This window comes from Periplaneta americana, chromosome 5 (genome assembly GCF_040183065.1).
Source record: "Periplaneta americana isolate PAMFEO1 chromosome 5, P.americana_PAMFEO1_priV1, whole genome shotgun sequence".
Classification (NCBI taxonomy): domain Eukaryota; kingdom Metazoa; phylum Arthropoda; class Insecta; order Blattodea; family Blattidae; genus Periplaneta; species Periplaneta americana.
Window position 1 is genome coordinate 123,006,861 of NC_091121.1, and position 15,170 is coordinate 123,022,030.

A 15,170-nucleotide genomic window follows, 5' to 3' on the forward strand; every position below is an offset into this window, starting at 1 on the left:
CCATTTGCATAATTGCGTGCTGACACTAGTGTGTGTAGGAAAAATCCTGAAATCACAATAGGGTGTGACTTTAATTACCTGTATTCTAATAAAAGTAACTATGGATGAGAACTGTTGTAGGGGGTTACACTTTAGAAGACAGTACTTACATGGATGCCAGCTGAGTGAGGTAGCCAATCAAGTGGACACAACACAGTGGCATGACTGGGTCTTACAATACAAAGCAGGCATTGCGGCTAGGAATATGGTGAACCAGGAGAGTGTGTTAGATCAACCAGGAGTTTGCTGTATTGTTATTTTAAATAGGAGATTATTTAAGTTGGGTAATTTTTCGTTAATTAGTTGTGTGCTATTATTGAAGTGTCTAGCTATGTGGTATTCTTCTGTTGTGTTCATGTATCGTCATTAACTGTTGTGAGGATTTGCAAAGTATCTTTTATGTTTGTGAGTTCGTGATTGCTATTAATTAAATGGTTCGCGTACTTGGATTTGTTCCTTTTCTGTTTAAAATCTGCAATGTGTTCACTGTAGCTGGTTCTGAAGTTCCCTCTGGTTTGCCCTATATACTTTCTATAGCAATTTTTACAATTCAAATATACTCTGCTATTGGAGAGACTGTCTTATTTATGTGTGTTAATAGGGATGATATTGTTCAACTTGTTGTTTGTCCTGAAAGCTATGTTAATTTTTTCTTTCTTAAGGAAATTGTGTAGTTTGTTAGAGAGACATTGCCAAAATATGTCATTGTTTTACAATCCACTCTTTGTCTGCTCGTTCCATTTGAGTTAATGTAGTATATGTATTGGTTCTAGATTTGAATTTAGTTTTCCGTTTTTGGATCATGTTATGGTCTTTCTGTTGAAGCCTTTCTCCTATGCTAATTTTACAATGTAATTGTGCTCGGTTTTGTAATTATGGTTGCTTAAAGGCGTGTTAAGTAGATGGTCAATTAAAAAACGTCAGTTTCCAATTTTGTGTGTGTATGGGTGGTTGGAAGTGTAATGGATGGAATGGCTTGTGGTAGTTGGTTTTCTGTAAATATAATACAGAGTGTTTCAAAAATACGGGGCATAATTTCAGGTATGTATTTCCCACATGTAGACAATCAAAATAGTTCATTACAACATGTGTCCGGAAATGCTTTATTTCCGAGTTATGGCCTTCACAACATTGAAATTCACCGGAACGTTTTTCTTTCCGCAGGTCGTTGCCATCAAAGGAGACATTAAGAGGGCACTCTGACAGTTCATTCCGAGGCGAAGGTTACATTCCGTGTTGTGTAGGCGTTAGACTGTGCGACATGTATTCAAATCAAGAGCTGGCAGAGATACACTTCATGTATGGTAAGGCGGACGGCAATGCTGCGCTGGCTCGTCGTTTGTACCAGGAGAGGTACAGATGCCTCAAACTAGCAAGCTGTCTCGTTCGCGCAGGCGCATAGAGCATATCTCCCCTACCACTGTCCGGCTACTGCTGTGCACTGTGGACTAGAGAGGTACAGTTCTGTTCTAATAACAGCTGAGAAGGCTGTATTCTTTAAAAGAACACGGAAATGTGTGACTGTCGTTTGTGATAAAATATTTCTTCTATTATGATGAGTAGTACATTATCGGGCAAAGTTCTACATGGTCAAACTCACGAGATGATTTATAATGTGACGGAATTGAAGAAAAAAGAAAGCGAAGCCGGGATATTTCTCATGGATGTAAAGAAGATGCGGGAAAGAGTGGCAGCAGCAATAGTAATTTCTAAGATGACGTTAACTAGGATTGTTGCAAACAACACTACATTCAAAATGGATAACGGCACTGACAAGGGGAAAAAATAATGAAATCACGGAAGAGTCTTTGAAGAAGAAATGTGAAAAATCCATGAAATATGGAGAGGAATATATGAAGCAGATTCCTCTAATAGAACAAGCCGTGGACAGTTGCATTAATCATTTTTGTGAGGAGTCAAGAAGAAGAAGAAATTAAACAAATTTGTATTGGATTTATAGTTGGGTTTAGATATTTAACACTTTTCCATCTAATTTATTCACTCTCAATTTTATTTTTCTTTGTATTGGAATCCCCTCCTGAGCACGAGTCTTACTCATTCAGGAGTGGGCTAGTTTATATTATATTGTATTAACTTGTATTCATTTCAAACTTATTAGCAAATAAATAAATAAGTAAACAAAGAAACAAATAAGCAAAGAATCAAAGAGGCAAAGAAGCAAATAAATAAATAAAAAAATAAAAGGAGTAGTGATTCAGATGGAGATTTATTGGGAGTAAAGGAGATCCTTTTGGAGTAGCTAAATAGAAACTCAGTTGTGTCTTCCTTTTATTGATTTGTTCATATTGTACAGATAAGTGATCTGTTTTCCTTGATTTAAAGTGAAAAACTGAAGTTTAATGACAACACTATAATCTACAATTTGGGTACATATAACTAAAAGAATGATGGTACATTTAAGTCAGTCATATACTGCATTATACTAATGAATATATCTTTGCAATTAAAACATAACTCATAAACGCCAATAACATTAAACGAATTATTATGTATTAAAATACTGATCAATATATTATAAGGAGGGTGCATCTTGAAAACATTGTCAAGAGGTCAACTTTTCAGATAATATGACTATACCTGGCTATCGGAGCGTAGGTGGGCCCCCTTCGTTACCTGTACTACTTCCCCTCTCAAGGCAGCTTCCTAGTTTGAGGCATCTGTACCCACAGCGACAGTATCCAGATCGGAAGACATTTGTACGTCTCCATTACCGTCTGTGCGAGTATGGAAAATTTAACTCTCCTGGTTTGGGAAGGGGACGATCAAGATCTGCAACTGCAGAAGTACAGGAGGAGATTCTGGAGGCTGTGAACATGACTCCTATCAGCACACGAAGGGTAGCGTTGCAAGTCAATGTTCCTCATACAACTGTCTGGAGACTGTTGAAAGAGTATCAATTGTATCCTTATCATTTGCAACGTGTACAGGCCCTGTCACCAGCAGATTACCCTGCACGAGTTAGGTTCTGTCAGTGGTTCTTGCAGCAATGTGGTGTAAATCCGAACTTTCCTGCCTTAGTATTATTTACAGATGAAGCACAGTTCACACAAGATGGCATAACAAATTTCCACAATCAGCATGTATGGGCATATGAAAACCCACGTGCAACTGTTCCATTCACCAGGTGCGGTTCTCCCTCAACATGTGGGCCGGTATCATTGGTGATCGATTAGTTGGACCCCATGTACTTGTAAACAGACTTACGGGGCAGGCGTACACAAACTTCCTGGAAAACACCATACCTCATGTTTTAGAAGACACTCCACTGATCAATCGTCAACACATTCACTTCTTGCATGATGGCGCTCCTGCACACTTCAGTCGTACGGCTCGCCAGTACTTGGATCGAAGGTTTCCTGATCGATGGATAGGTAGAGGTGGCCCAATTGCTTGGCCTCCACGCTCACCTGATCTGAACCCTCTCGATTTCTACTTGTGGGGCCATTTAAAATCATTGATTTATTCATCTCCGGTGCCTGATTTGGAATCCCTTGGGAATAGAATTGTGGCATGTTCTGAGGACATACGCAATACTCCTGGAGTTTGGGATCGTGTTCGCAGATCAATGAGACATCGATGTGAGGTCTGTATTCAAGCAGGAGGTGGACATTTTGAACATCTTCTCTAATGACAATGACCTGCGGAAAGAAAAACGTTCCGGTGAATTTCAATGTTGTGAAGGCCATAACTCGGAAATGAAGCATTTCCGGACACATGTTGTAATGAACTATTTTGATTGTCTACATGTGGGAAATACATACCTGAAATTATGCCCCGTATTTTTTAAACACCCTGTATATCGCAATGTGAAGTCTTTTATGATGATATTTAGATCTAGAAAATTTATTGACCTTTTGTTTCCATCTTCACAGGTGAATTTTAATTGAGGGTGTAGATTGTTAAAGCTTTCAACAATTGTGTCATGTATTGGGTTTTTACTCTTATAAATATCCAGTGTATCATCCACATATCGAACATGTTTATTTTCTATATTCTGTAAGAAAATCTCAGCTAGAAGTCCTGAGAGTTGGTCTCCCATGGCTAATCCTTTTCTTTGTTGGTAGGTAGTGTTATTGAAGGAGAAATAATTTTGTTTTAGTGTGACAGAGTAATTCGGCAGTTTGTTTTATGACATTGTCATTTGTGTTTAGTTGTGTTAACCTATTTTTTTTTTTTTTTTACAATTTTTATGTTTTCATTTATGGGTATGTTGGTGTACAGGTTTGGGGGTTGGTTAGCACGGCTGGTACCACTAGGCAAGGCAACTGTTTGACACAGTACAAAGACTATTTAACACAATAGCTCACTACATAGAGTAGTCATGTTTTTAAAAGGTTAATTGTAAATATATTATGTTACTCGTAGTATGAATAATTTTTTGTAGTTTGTACGTATTATGTCAGTGTTTTTAATGTGAAGTACCTCCATGTATATGTGTATTTCCAAGATAACCAGATATGCTAAGGTCTTCATTTAGTGTTTACCAACTAACAAAGGACTTGAAGATGCCATTTATGGCAAAAACGTTTGTCTTCACCCCACCAGGGTCCTATTTTGACTTTGTATAATTAGGTCATGTTTTGATCTATTTATATATTAAAGATAAACAATTGACGGAACCATATATAAATTACTTTATTTTATTCCACCTACAGAGATATCACAACGAAGGGGATGTATTCCTGCAACGTATTGTTGCTATTGATGAGACATGGGCATGGACATACAAGCCTGAACTAAAGTGTCAGTCTAGTGAATGGCACCATAAAGGATCATCACGTCCAAAAAAAAAGTGTGATATGAACCCTCTAGGGTGAAAGTCATGCTGATAGTGGCAAACACATCATTAGCCATGCCATACTTCAAGACCAAAATGTCAGTGCAGTGTATTACCAACATTTTCTCGAACACAACCTATGTCCAGGTATGCAGCGCAAATTTCCATATATATCCACCTTTCATCTTGCATGATAATGCTCATCGTACTGCAAGAGCAGTGGCTGAATTGCTACAGAGATGGGATTGGGAAGTATTGGAACATCCTCCGTATCCCCCTGACATGAGTCCTTGTGACTACGACTTGTTTCCACAGTTGAAAGAACTACTTAGAGGCAAAAGGTTTCCAGATATTGCATCAGTACTTCATGCAGTAGGGCAGTCCATCAGAGAGATCAACAGAAACAACCTTGCTAATGGCAACAGTTACCACAGATTTGGCAAAAGATATAGGAACATGCTGGTGATTATATTGAAGAAATGTAAATGTATTTTCCATGTAAGTTCAATAATATGTTCATACTGTCTATGTAGCCACTTCTTTATTTACAACCCTTGTATAAATAGTTCACTGCCTAGAATAGTAGTCAGCATGCCTGATTCTAAAACTTGCTGACTTGGGATCCAATCCTGGTTGGGACAAGTTACTTGGGTGAGGGTTTTTCCAGAGTTCCTTTCTGTGCTTGAACCTTGGGTTCATTTTGTCAACATTATCATCATCGTAATCATCAAATATGAAAAGCAAAGAGAAACTACCATATCTGTAATACGTTTTGCAGTAACTGTCACATCGTCAATATGATCACTATGGTCATTCACAGTCTAGTAGCTGTCAGATTGCCAATGATTGTTCTGGCCAGACATTTTAAAAAGAATAACCAAATCGAAGTATAATAGTAAAAAATGTCACTTTTGAATAATGTTCTAGAATGTTCAAACTGGGGCCTATTATTTTGTGTTGAAAATGCTGATAGTATTATTAAAAAAAAAAAAAACATACTTGATTGCAGGACCATGCAGCAGCATAACAAATCTCATCATAGGAGAGATTCTGAAAAGCCACTGTCATGGCGGAACAGCTCCGGTTCATCCCCCACCAGAAGCAACTTAGGATCGAGTTTCCAGTCCTACAAGTGCCATAATTCTCACTTCGATAATACAGAAGGTGTATACGGAGATCTTCCCACTTCATTTACTGGTCGCAGCTATGGAAGCTTTGAAAAAATGACAAGACAAGATTATGAAAATCTTGAAAGAAGAGTCCTAGAGTACTTTGATAAGAAATTCTACTTTAATCCGCCCATCCAAAACTGGCATCTCCCAGAACCCAGCAATATGTTCGTTGCTGAAAAATGGAAGGTTTGGACCTTAAATACATACAATTAAGATAATGAATATTTGTGCATTATTTTTAGAGTTCATATTATTACATAAAAATTTGTATTATAATTTCCTTAAAATAGCAACTATGTATTATCTAATTTTTTTTAGAAACTCAGATATTACAGCATGTTAACACAAGGTTTTCATTTTGAAACTTCATAGAACATCACATAAAAGAAAAAGTGTTTTCTTTCTGTAAATTAACAAATCTAGTGTGAAATAGATTACAGCCAACCCACTCTGGAGTCGGACACTGTTGTCAGTACTTTTCACAGAATGTGCTGTTATTAAGCATTTAGAGTCAAATACACCATGCTATCATATTAAACATGTTTTTTCCTACATAATGACATACCGGTACTCTTCAATTCAAGTGTTTGGTAGTGTCTGAAAAAAACAGTTTATGGATATCTGACTTCACCTGGAAAACTGGTCTGAAATCAGACATTCATATATTTGTCACAGAAATGACTAGACCATGAATTGCACTTTGATATTGGGCACACCGTTGAATAGAGCTTTTTTTTTCTTCACAGGATAAATGACTTCAGAATTGGTTGGAAGATGATAAGTGCCTTTACAACGATTAAAAACAAATTATTACAATGAATTTAATTATTTTAATGTGATCTTCAGAAACCTTTTTTGTAATAAATCTACACAGAAAGAAAAGTTCACAAATGTATATGAATTATATGAAATAATGTAAAAATTGCAAGTTTAAATTTGAAAACCACTTAACAAACTAACAGAAGTCCTAGTCTTCTACCCACCAGTAGTAGGAATGAAAAACATTGGTAAATCTAGTTCCCTTTCAGTCACATCGTAATCATTCTTCTTTTTTATTAATGGTGGGTTCGTCATTCATCCATATGAAGCCAGTTGTATATACCAATTTACTGACAGAATTGTTGCCAAGGGTGTACCATAGAAGGCTGGTCTATGCTACATCCATGATGAGATAGGGTGATGATTGGGATTTGTTGGGATGCCACAGGGGAATGGGAGCTCCCGGAGGAAACCGTGTTTCCTGGACCACGGGCTTGCCAAACTTATGTTATAAGTCGAACCCAGGTCCGCAGGATTGTAAATCCAGCACTCTAGGCACTAGATCACTAAGACAGCAATCAATCAGTCTTTTATCTTCTATATTTGGCCACTTGGATCTGTTGCACTTTTCAGTGTACCTAGCACATTCAGCTTGCACAACCACACTTACTACCTTGTTAACACAAGCAACATAATGGTTAATAAAATTGTCAATAGAGTACTATAGGGAACATAATTATTGAGCAACTCGAATATTAATGGTTAACAAAATAATTGTTATTAGGGTACTATGGGGAACATAATTGTTGAGCAACTCGAATATTTTCTAAGCCAAAGAATGTCTCATTCCACATGCTCCGGGCAAAAGCCTTGGTTAACACCATAAAGAGATTTGTTTCTCTTTTCTGTTTAAGTAATACATATCTATGCTGAGAAGAAATTAAAACAAGGGGTGGGGGTTACTATTTAAAATATGTATACAAATATACAGATGTAAAATGCTTTAGTTTTTAAGAAAAAAAAAAAACTTGAAATATGCAGAGGAGCCGGGAGCATTATAGCATGTTATAACATCTGATGCTTGAAGGAAAGCAAAGTGGTCGAGTGGTTAAAGTGTATGTGTCTAGAGTATGGAATCGACATTTCGAATCCTGACAAGTTCATTCATGTTTTTATATTTGTGAAAATGTAAAAATATAACAAAGTCTAACTTTATAAATACACTCTTTTCATGTGGTTTCATTTTAATTTGAGTTCCTAAATGTTATGGTCTGTTAATATTATTTACAGCATTATACTTTGCTTTCATTTCTACGCCAATTAACTCATTCCAAAAATGTAATAATTCATATTATTCTGTAAGGATGTGGAATTCGGTAATTTTAATTAATGTTTGAAAGAAACATATTTAAATTAAAATATTTAATGTCACAATATTTTTCCGATGGCCTAGAAGTAAACATACCATTACAGTAATACCTGCATTAAATGACCACTGCTGGTTCCATGAAAAACTGGTCCTTCAGAGGGGTGGTCTCTCAATAGGGGGAGTTATTTTACACAAATAATGGGTTAAAACGTTTCTATGTTAATCAAATAAAAACGTTGAAAATATTGCTAATAGTAAAAGCTTGAAATCGGAACTTTATTTCTTATTTTACGTTATTTTTCCAATTTTCTCCTTTGATTCCCCTTCACAAAATCATATATTGAACTCTGATTAACTTTTTTACATTTTCTTTTTACAATCTCATTTTCAGAATTATTCTTTAACATGTAAAGAAGTTCATTTTTATGTTCTCGATTCATACAGTCTTTCAGTGGTGCTGATTGTTGAATTAACTCAATATTACATAAGGCTTGTTCTAGTCCATTTTTTCGAATTGAAATTCTCTCTTGACTTCATCCTCGTCATTGATGGGTTGACCACTGGATTTTTCTAATAGGTAGGAGGAAGAAAAAATAAATTATTGCACTGTAATTAACAAGTAACCATTTGATTTTTAACGTACAAAACGAAAAGTAAAACTGTCATATGGCATGAGAAATCTTACCTTTCAAGAAACTGTTGAACAGCGATGCAAATAACCCTTTGTCATACCTTTGGAGGCCATTTGCAAGTGGTCATTGTACCTTTTTTGTAGCAATCCCCAACATTCCTTAAGGGATTAAGGACAGAGATGGACATTCAATGTGAATATGGTATCACTTAACAACATTGCCAAACATCATTTTAACTTCCAGTACTGTACGAATTTATTGGAATTTGTTTAGGCTACAGTAATGTAATAAAATTTTAAATTTTTAAAATACAGTATGGTCTTCTAAAAGGGGTAAAATGAAGAAAATGGCTATTCAATCACTGGTCGGTGGTCGGGGAGAGAGGTGGTCTCTTAAAAGGGGTGTGATTTACATTGATTTTATGGATTTTTGATTCGGTTCTTTAAAAAGTCTGTCTTTAGGAAGAGTGATGATCTTTCAGACAGGTTTTACTAATTTTATTACTTCCAATGCATGTAGTAAACTGTCCCCTTCGTCTTATCTGGCCACTCGTTTGTGTAGAAGGCAGCATACTGCAGTTGACTCTGCCAGCACAACATTATTCCCTGTCATCCTTATAGTATTCGAGGACAAATACTGTACTCACCTGATTTAAGCGTCCAGTTTTCATTACCTTCATAATGACAGAGGTGAACATTCGTGAGAGGATAATTTCCCTCTGTGAGAAAGTAGTTAGTGTTTCAGAGGCTAGTTGTAAGTATGAGGTTCCTGAATCCACAGCTAGGAGATGGGTTAGACGTTATAATGTTCATGAAGAAGTTGCGAAACTTCCAAATCTTGGCAGACCACATGCTTCTTCAAGAAGATAAGACATTGCCTCATATAGGGTGGTCCGAAAATATCCTTTAAGGAATGCATAGGAACTAAAGGTAACATCTGGTTTTCCGCTCTCTATAAAGACTGTAAAGAGGCGATTAAGAAGCCGTAGAATCTGGTCTTTTCATACGTTGAAAAAAGTACCAATTACTGAGGAACAAGCCATGAATCATTTAGTGTTTGCAAGTGATTGGGAAGACTTCAGTTGGAGAAGTGTTATTTTTTTCAGACGAAGTCATAGTCTCAACCACGAGGAGTGGTTTTGTTTATGTATATCGCCAAATTAGGCAACAATATGATTCTCGTATCATGGCTACTCTTGCCAGGAGTTGTTCGCATGAGTCTTGCATGTTGGCGCTGGATGATTTGTACAGGAGCGGGAACATTAGAACACATCCACAGCAATTTTGACATGGTAGGTTATGATCATTTCGTGTAAACTGTCTTGTTAACTGGAAGCCACTAGTGTGGCTCAGTCAGTTAAGGTGCTTGCCTGTTAGTCTGAAGTTGCACAGGCATGGGTTCGATCCCCGCTTGGGCTGATTACCTGGTTGGGTTTTTTCCGAAGTTTTCCCCAACCATAAGGTGAATGTCAGGTAATCTATGGCGAATCCTCGGCCTCATCTCGCCAAATACCATCTCACTATCACCAATCTCATTGACGTTAAATAACCTCGTAGTTGATACAGCGTTGTTAAATAACCAACTAAAGAAAACTGAAGCCCAATTAATTTATCATGAAGGATGCATTCTTTTCCAGCAAGATAATCGCCTGGTTCATACTACCGGGGTTTTCTTGAAATGGTTTTGTACTAGTAGGAATCGAAACCATTCTATGTTTTGGACTAGAAGGAATCGAAACCATTCCATTGCCTCCAAAGTCCTCAGATCTGAATCCTATTGAACATGTATGAGCTAAACTTAAGGGGACACTGCAGTCAAATTGGCCAAGCCCTCTTCCCAAAACTGTGGGTGAACTATAAAACATGGTCTGCGATGCTTGGGAAGAAATTTCCGAGGACCAGGTCTTTTTCCAGAACCTCGTTGACTCTATGCCTCGAAGACTAAGAGCTGTCAATCGAGCCAATGGCAAATAGATGAAGTATTAAGTCTGTGTCTCATTTTGTTTCATAAAATGATTTATTATTTATTTGAAATGTGTCATGTGTACATCAAGTACTGTATATTAATTTTCTTTTTATTATGCACCCTGTCCATTAATAATATATAATAATATGCCCTACTGTATAATAGCTTAGATATTAGATGAAACTTTACATAGCATGTTACAATTTGAATATAAGAGAAATTAAAATACCAGAGCCAGAGATCGATCATGAGACCACGAGTTAGATCACTATAGTTTTACCACTGAGCTACTGACTACCAACTGTCGATAGTGTATGGAAGTAATAAAATATAGTGGTATGTTTACTTTTAAGCAATCAAAAAAATATTGTACATTAAGTATTTTAATTTAACTATGTTTCTTTGAAACATTAATTAAAATTACCGAATTCCACATACTTATAATGTAATATGAATAATTACTACGTCTTTGGAATGAGTTAATTGATGTATACAAGAGCCACTTACTAAGTCATGGCAACTATTTTTTTCTGCAGAATTTCGGACCGCAATCCACATTTTTCGATATGCAACATTTATATTTGGATGTATAGTACTTATAGATGCCACTAGATGGTGTAGATATTCAAGAACAGAAGAAGAGTGGTGCGCCCAAGTCAGTCAGTTCATTGTTGATGTTTGTAGTTTGTCAAGTATGGATGTGAGTCAGCTAGAACAACGTGCATACGTAAAAATAGCAGTGTTTCACAGTCAAAATGCGAGAGAATGTCACACACAACTCGTGGAAGCTGTTGGAAACCGTGCTCTGCCATACAGAACTGTTGCAAGATGGGTAGCAGCTTTCCAAAGTGGACAAGTAAGAAGTACCGACAAACCTCGTACGAGAGCCCTAAGACTGTTCTTACCGATATTGTTTGTGCTGTGATAGAACATTGCTTGGAGAACAACAGACGATGGTCTCTACAGGAGTTGGCAACAGAAAAAGGTATTGACTAGGCAACTACATAAAATTTTACGGCATGATCTGCATATGTGCAAAATTGCTGCTAAATGGGTGCTACATGTACTGGTAGAACAACAAAAGTGGACATGTTATGAAACGTGTTGTGTGAACCTGGAAGGATACGAACGTGAAGGAGACATCATGTTGAACAGGATCATTGCCATTAACGAAACCTGGGCCAGGGCTTATGAAACCGAGCTTAAATGGCGTCATCAAGGATTCCCGCAAAAACACAAAGTCTGTCAAAATCCATCTCCAGTGAAGTTAATGGTCATTTTAGCATATGACATTCGAGGAATTATTTTGTGTCATTTTGTCCCCCATCGCCAGACTGTTAATGCAGCATACTATGACACTTATCTGCAGAATAACCTACGTCACGCTATCAGGAATAAACGTCCCGAGTTGTTGGACAATGCAATCATCTTTCACAATAATGCAACAGCCCATATGGAAGCCATTGTTCAGACCTGTTTACGACGCTGGAGATGGGAAGTACTAGAGCACCTCCCTACTCTACCGATCTGTTACCATGTGATTTCGATTTGATACTGAAATTGAAAGCTCCATTGCATGAGAGATCCTTTCATACACGAGAAGACATAACCAACGCAGTGCGACCCGAGATTGCCATATTAGATAATGGAGCAGCTGATTGTATTGGTCATCTTCCTCATCGTTGGCAGCGAACAATTGATTGCCTTGGAGATTACTTTGAAGGATCTTAATGTGTTCAAAATGTGTTCATGTGCATGCAGACTTTTTTTTAATGTGTTAATGTGCATGCAAACTATTGTTCTCAACATTATGACATAAGATAACATTTTCTTAATTTTTACTATTCTCATCCACACCTGTGGAGTAACGGTTAGTGCGTCTAGCTGCGAAACCAGGTGGCCTGGGTTCGATTCCCGGTCGGGGCAAGATTCCTGGTTGAGGTTTTTTCTGGGGTTTTCCCTCAACCCAATATGAGCAAATGCTGAGTAACTTTCTGTGTTTTGGACCCCAGACTCATTTCACCGGCATTATCACCTTCATCTCATTCAGATGCTAAATAACCTAAGCTGTTGAAAAAGCGTCGTAAAATAAGCTACTAAAATAAAAAAAAAATACTCTTCTCTCTTCTCTACAATACTTCCTGAGAAACTCATGTAACAGACATGATTGGTAAAGTACATTATGTATTTTCATATGTGTATAATGAAATGTTTGAATAACAACGCATTTGCCTAAAAAAAAAAAAAGTTGCCATGACTTAGTAACCTTTGTAGAATGAAAGCGAAGTATAGTGGAAAGATAAATGCTGTAAATAATATTAATAGACCATAACATTTAAGAACTCAAATCAAAATGAAGCCACATGAAAAATATGTATTTATAAGGTTAAATTTTATTATATTTTTATATGTTTAAAAATATAAAACATGATTGGTCTTGTCAGGATTCGAACCATCGATCCTGTACTCTTAGACACGTATTCTTTAACCACTTGACCACTTTGCTTCCCTTCATGTATCAGATCTTTTTTAACATGCTATAATGCTCCCAGTTCTTTGCGAATTTCAGGTTTGTTTTTTCTCAAAACTACAGCATTTTATGTGTATATATTTCTATACATATTTTAAATAGTAACCCCCTTCCTCTCATGTTTTAATTTCTCTTCAGCCTTTATATGTATTATTTAAACAAAATAGAGAAACAAATATTCTTCATGGTATCAACCAGACTTTTGGGCCGGTTCATGCGCAGTGTGGCATTCTTTCACTTAGAAAGTACTCGAGTTAGTTATGTCTCCCATAGTACATTTGATTAAAATACAGCTCCTCCCCTTTGGATCTTGGTGTGAAAATTTTTATCTGCATCCTCTAAAGCGTATTCATCAATCATTTGAGGAATCTTTTAATGAGCAATGGCCATCCACAGATGTTTCAATATTATCAGGATCATCAATCTTTATAGTCTTTTTTGGCCTCCTCTTGGACTTAGTACCCTTTGCACCAAATGTGTTAATGGTAGATTGAAGTTCCTCTGGAGTAATCACTAGTAATACATGAGCAGAAGATGAATAATTATCATCATTATTAGGTTCTGTAGTCTTGTTTTGCCTCTTCTTGGAGTTACCAGCAGTGCCTTTATCTGTGGAATAACTGTCAGTAACATGTTGGCTGACATGACACTGGTGCCAGGTTCAATGTTAATTTGCGTTTTTTTTTTCTTGGGGCATTGTTTTGTCCTCCACATCTGATCTTGTCCAGCATCTCTATTACTGAGTTGCTAACCATTTTAACATTATCAATAGTGGTATTACTGCTGCTATTAGTATAGTCTGCTTCTAGTTCTATAGGGATTTTAAGAACCTATTCTGCATTTCATTTGGAGGATAAAGTACGCAAGTCTGGAAACCAGACATCAGGTTGGCAGCACATTTTGACTCACTTTCTTACTAAATTTCTTAAGTAAGAAGGGGAATGCATACTTTGGGAGAGTAGTTTGTCTCCTCTCTGAATATACCCTCCATTCTGCTAACACTTCCCTCCAATATATTTTCAGTGACCTAAAAATGCCACATCTAATGTCTGGAGTAGATGTGATGTATTTTGCAGGAAGACATACAAATTTTATATTATTTTCCTCACACATCTGGATTACATCACCACAAGTTGTCCCCAATCACAACTTTTATGACCTCTAGACTTATTATAAAACAACTGACGAAAACCAATCTCTAAAATTCCTGGCATCAAATTACCGAGATTTGAACTTCGTACCTGTCATTCTTGGGGTCTCCCAGTGTTCAAGTGTCCCAAAAGTACATACGTACTGGTAGTAGTTCTCCACTAGCTTTTCGAGTTTACATGCTAGATATTGACTTCGATATTTACATCCTGTTTTGAATATGCACACCTTACCTCCTTGCTCATCTCCAAGATTGGTTTCATCATGATTCAGGTTGTGAGTTGGTGAGATTCCTTCTCTTCCTGTTGTTGATCAATGGCACTGGGAATTAGTTGACTGACATTATTTTCCCGAGTTCTCAGTCATGGTCTCCTTGCCTCGCGACATACTGCCAGCATTCCAAAATATCACTGAGAAGTGTTGTTTCATTCCCTTCGGCCTTTTCTTGGAAAGCATGCCTTTTTTTGTCATTCATTTAGCAATATCCATGAGACACAACATGGAGGCAGATTACACTCCCCCCCCCACCCCCACCCCCAGTCATATAACCTTGAGGCTGTCAAAATACTTTCGACATTGCATAATCAATTTTCGGAACAAGAAAAATAGGTGGTTACCAGCATGATTCGGTAATAATTTTTCGAGAAAAGAGCAGATGGAATACAGTTCATATTTAAATCCAATTAGTAAACTACTTCCTTTGAGCATCTGACAGCTATGTTTCTGCATACACAAACAACCAGTTCAGCATTCCAAT

The 15,170-nt window shown here is 37.0% G+C and overlaps 1 protein-coding gene across 7 annotated transcripts in view; it reads left to right on the top strand.

Moving 5' to 3' along the window:
• aft (cap methyltransferase 2) overlaps positions 1 to 15,170 on the top strand; it is a 500,824-nt gene that overhangs the window by 90,309 nt on the left and 395,345 nt on the right. For all 7 annotated transcript variants that reach the window (XR_011332243.1, XM_069826496.1, XM_069826502.1 and 4 more), the window contains exon 2: positions 5,847 to 6,195. Coding sequence is in view for 6 of the 7 variants with exons in the window: in XM_069826496.1 (XP_069682597.1) it covers positions 5,851 to 6,195 (345 nt within the window). In the remaining variant the exon portion in view is untranslated. The remainder of the gene's footprint in view (positions 1 to 5,846; positions 6,196 to 15,170) is intronic.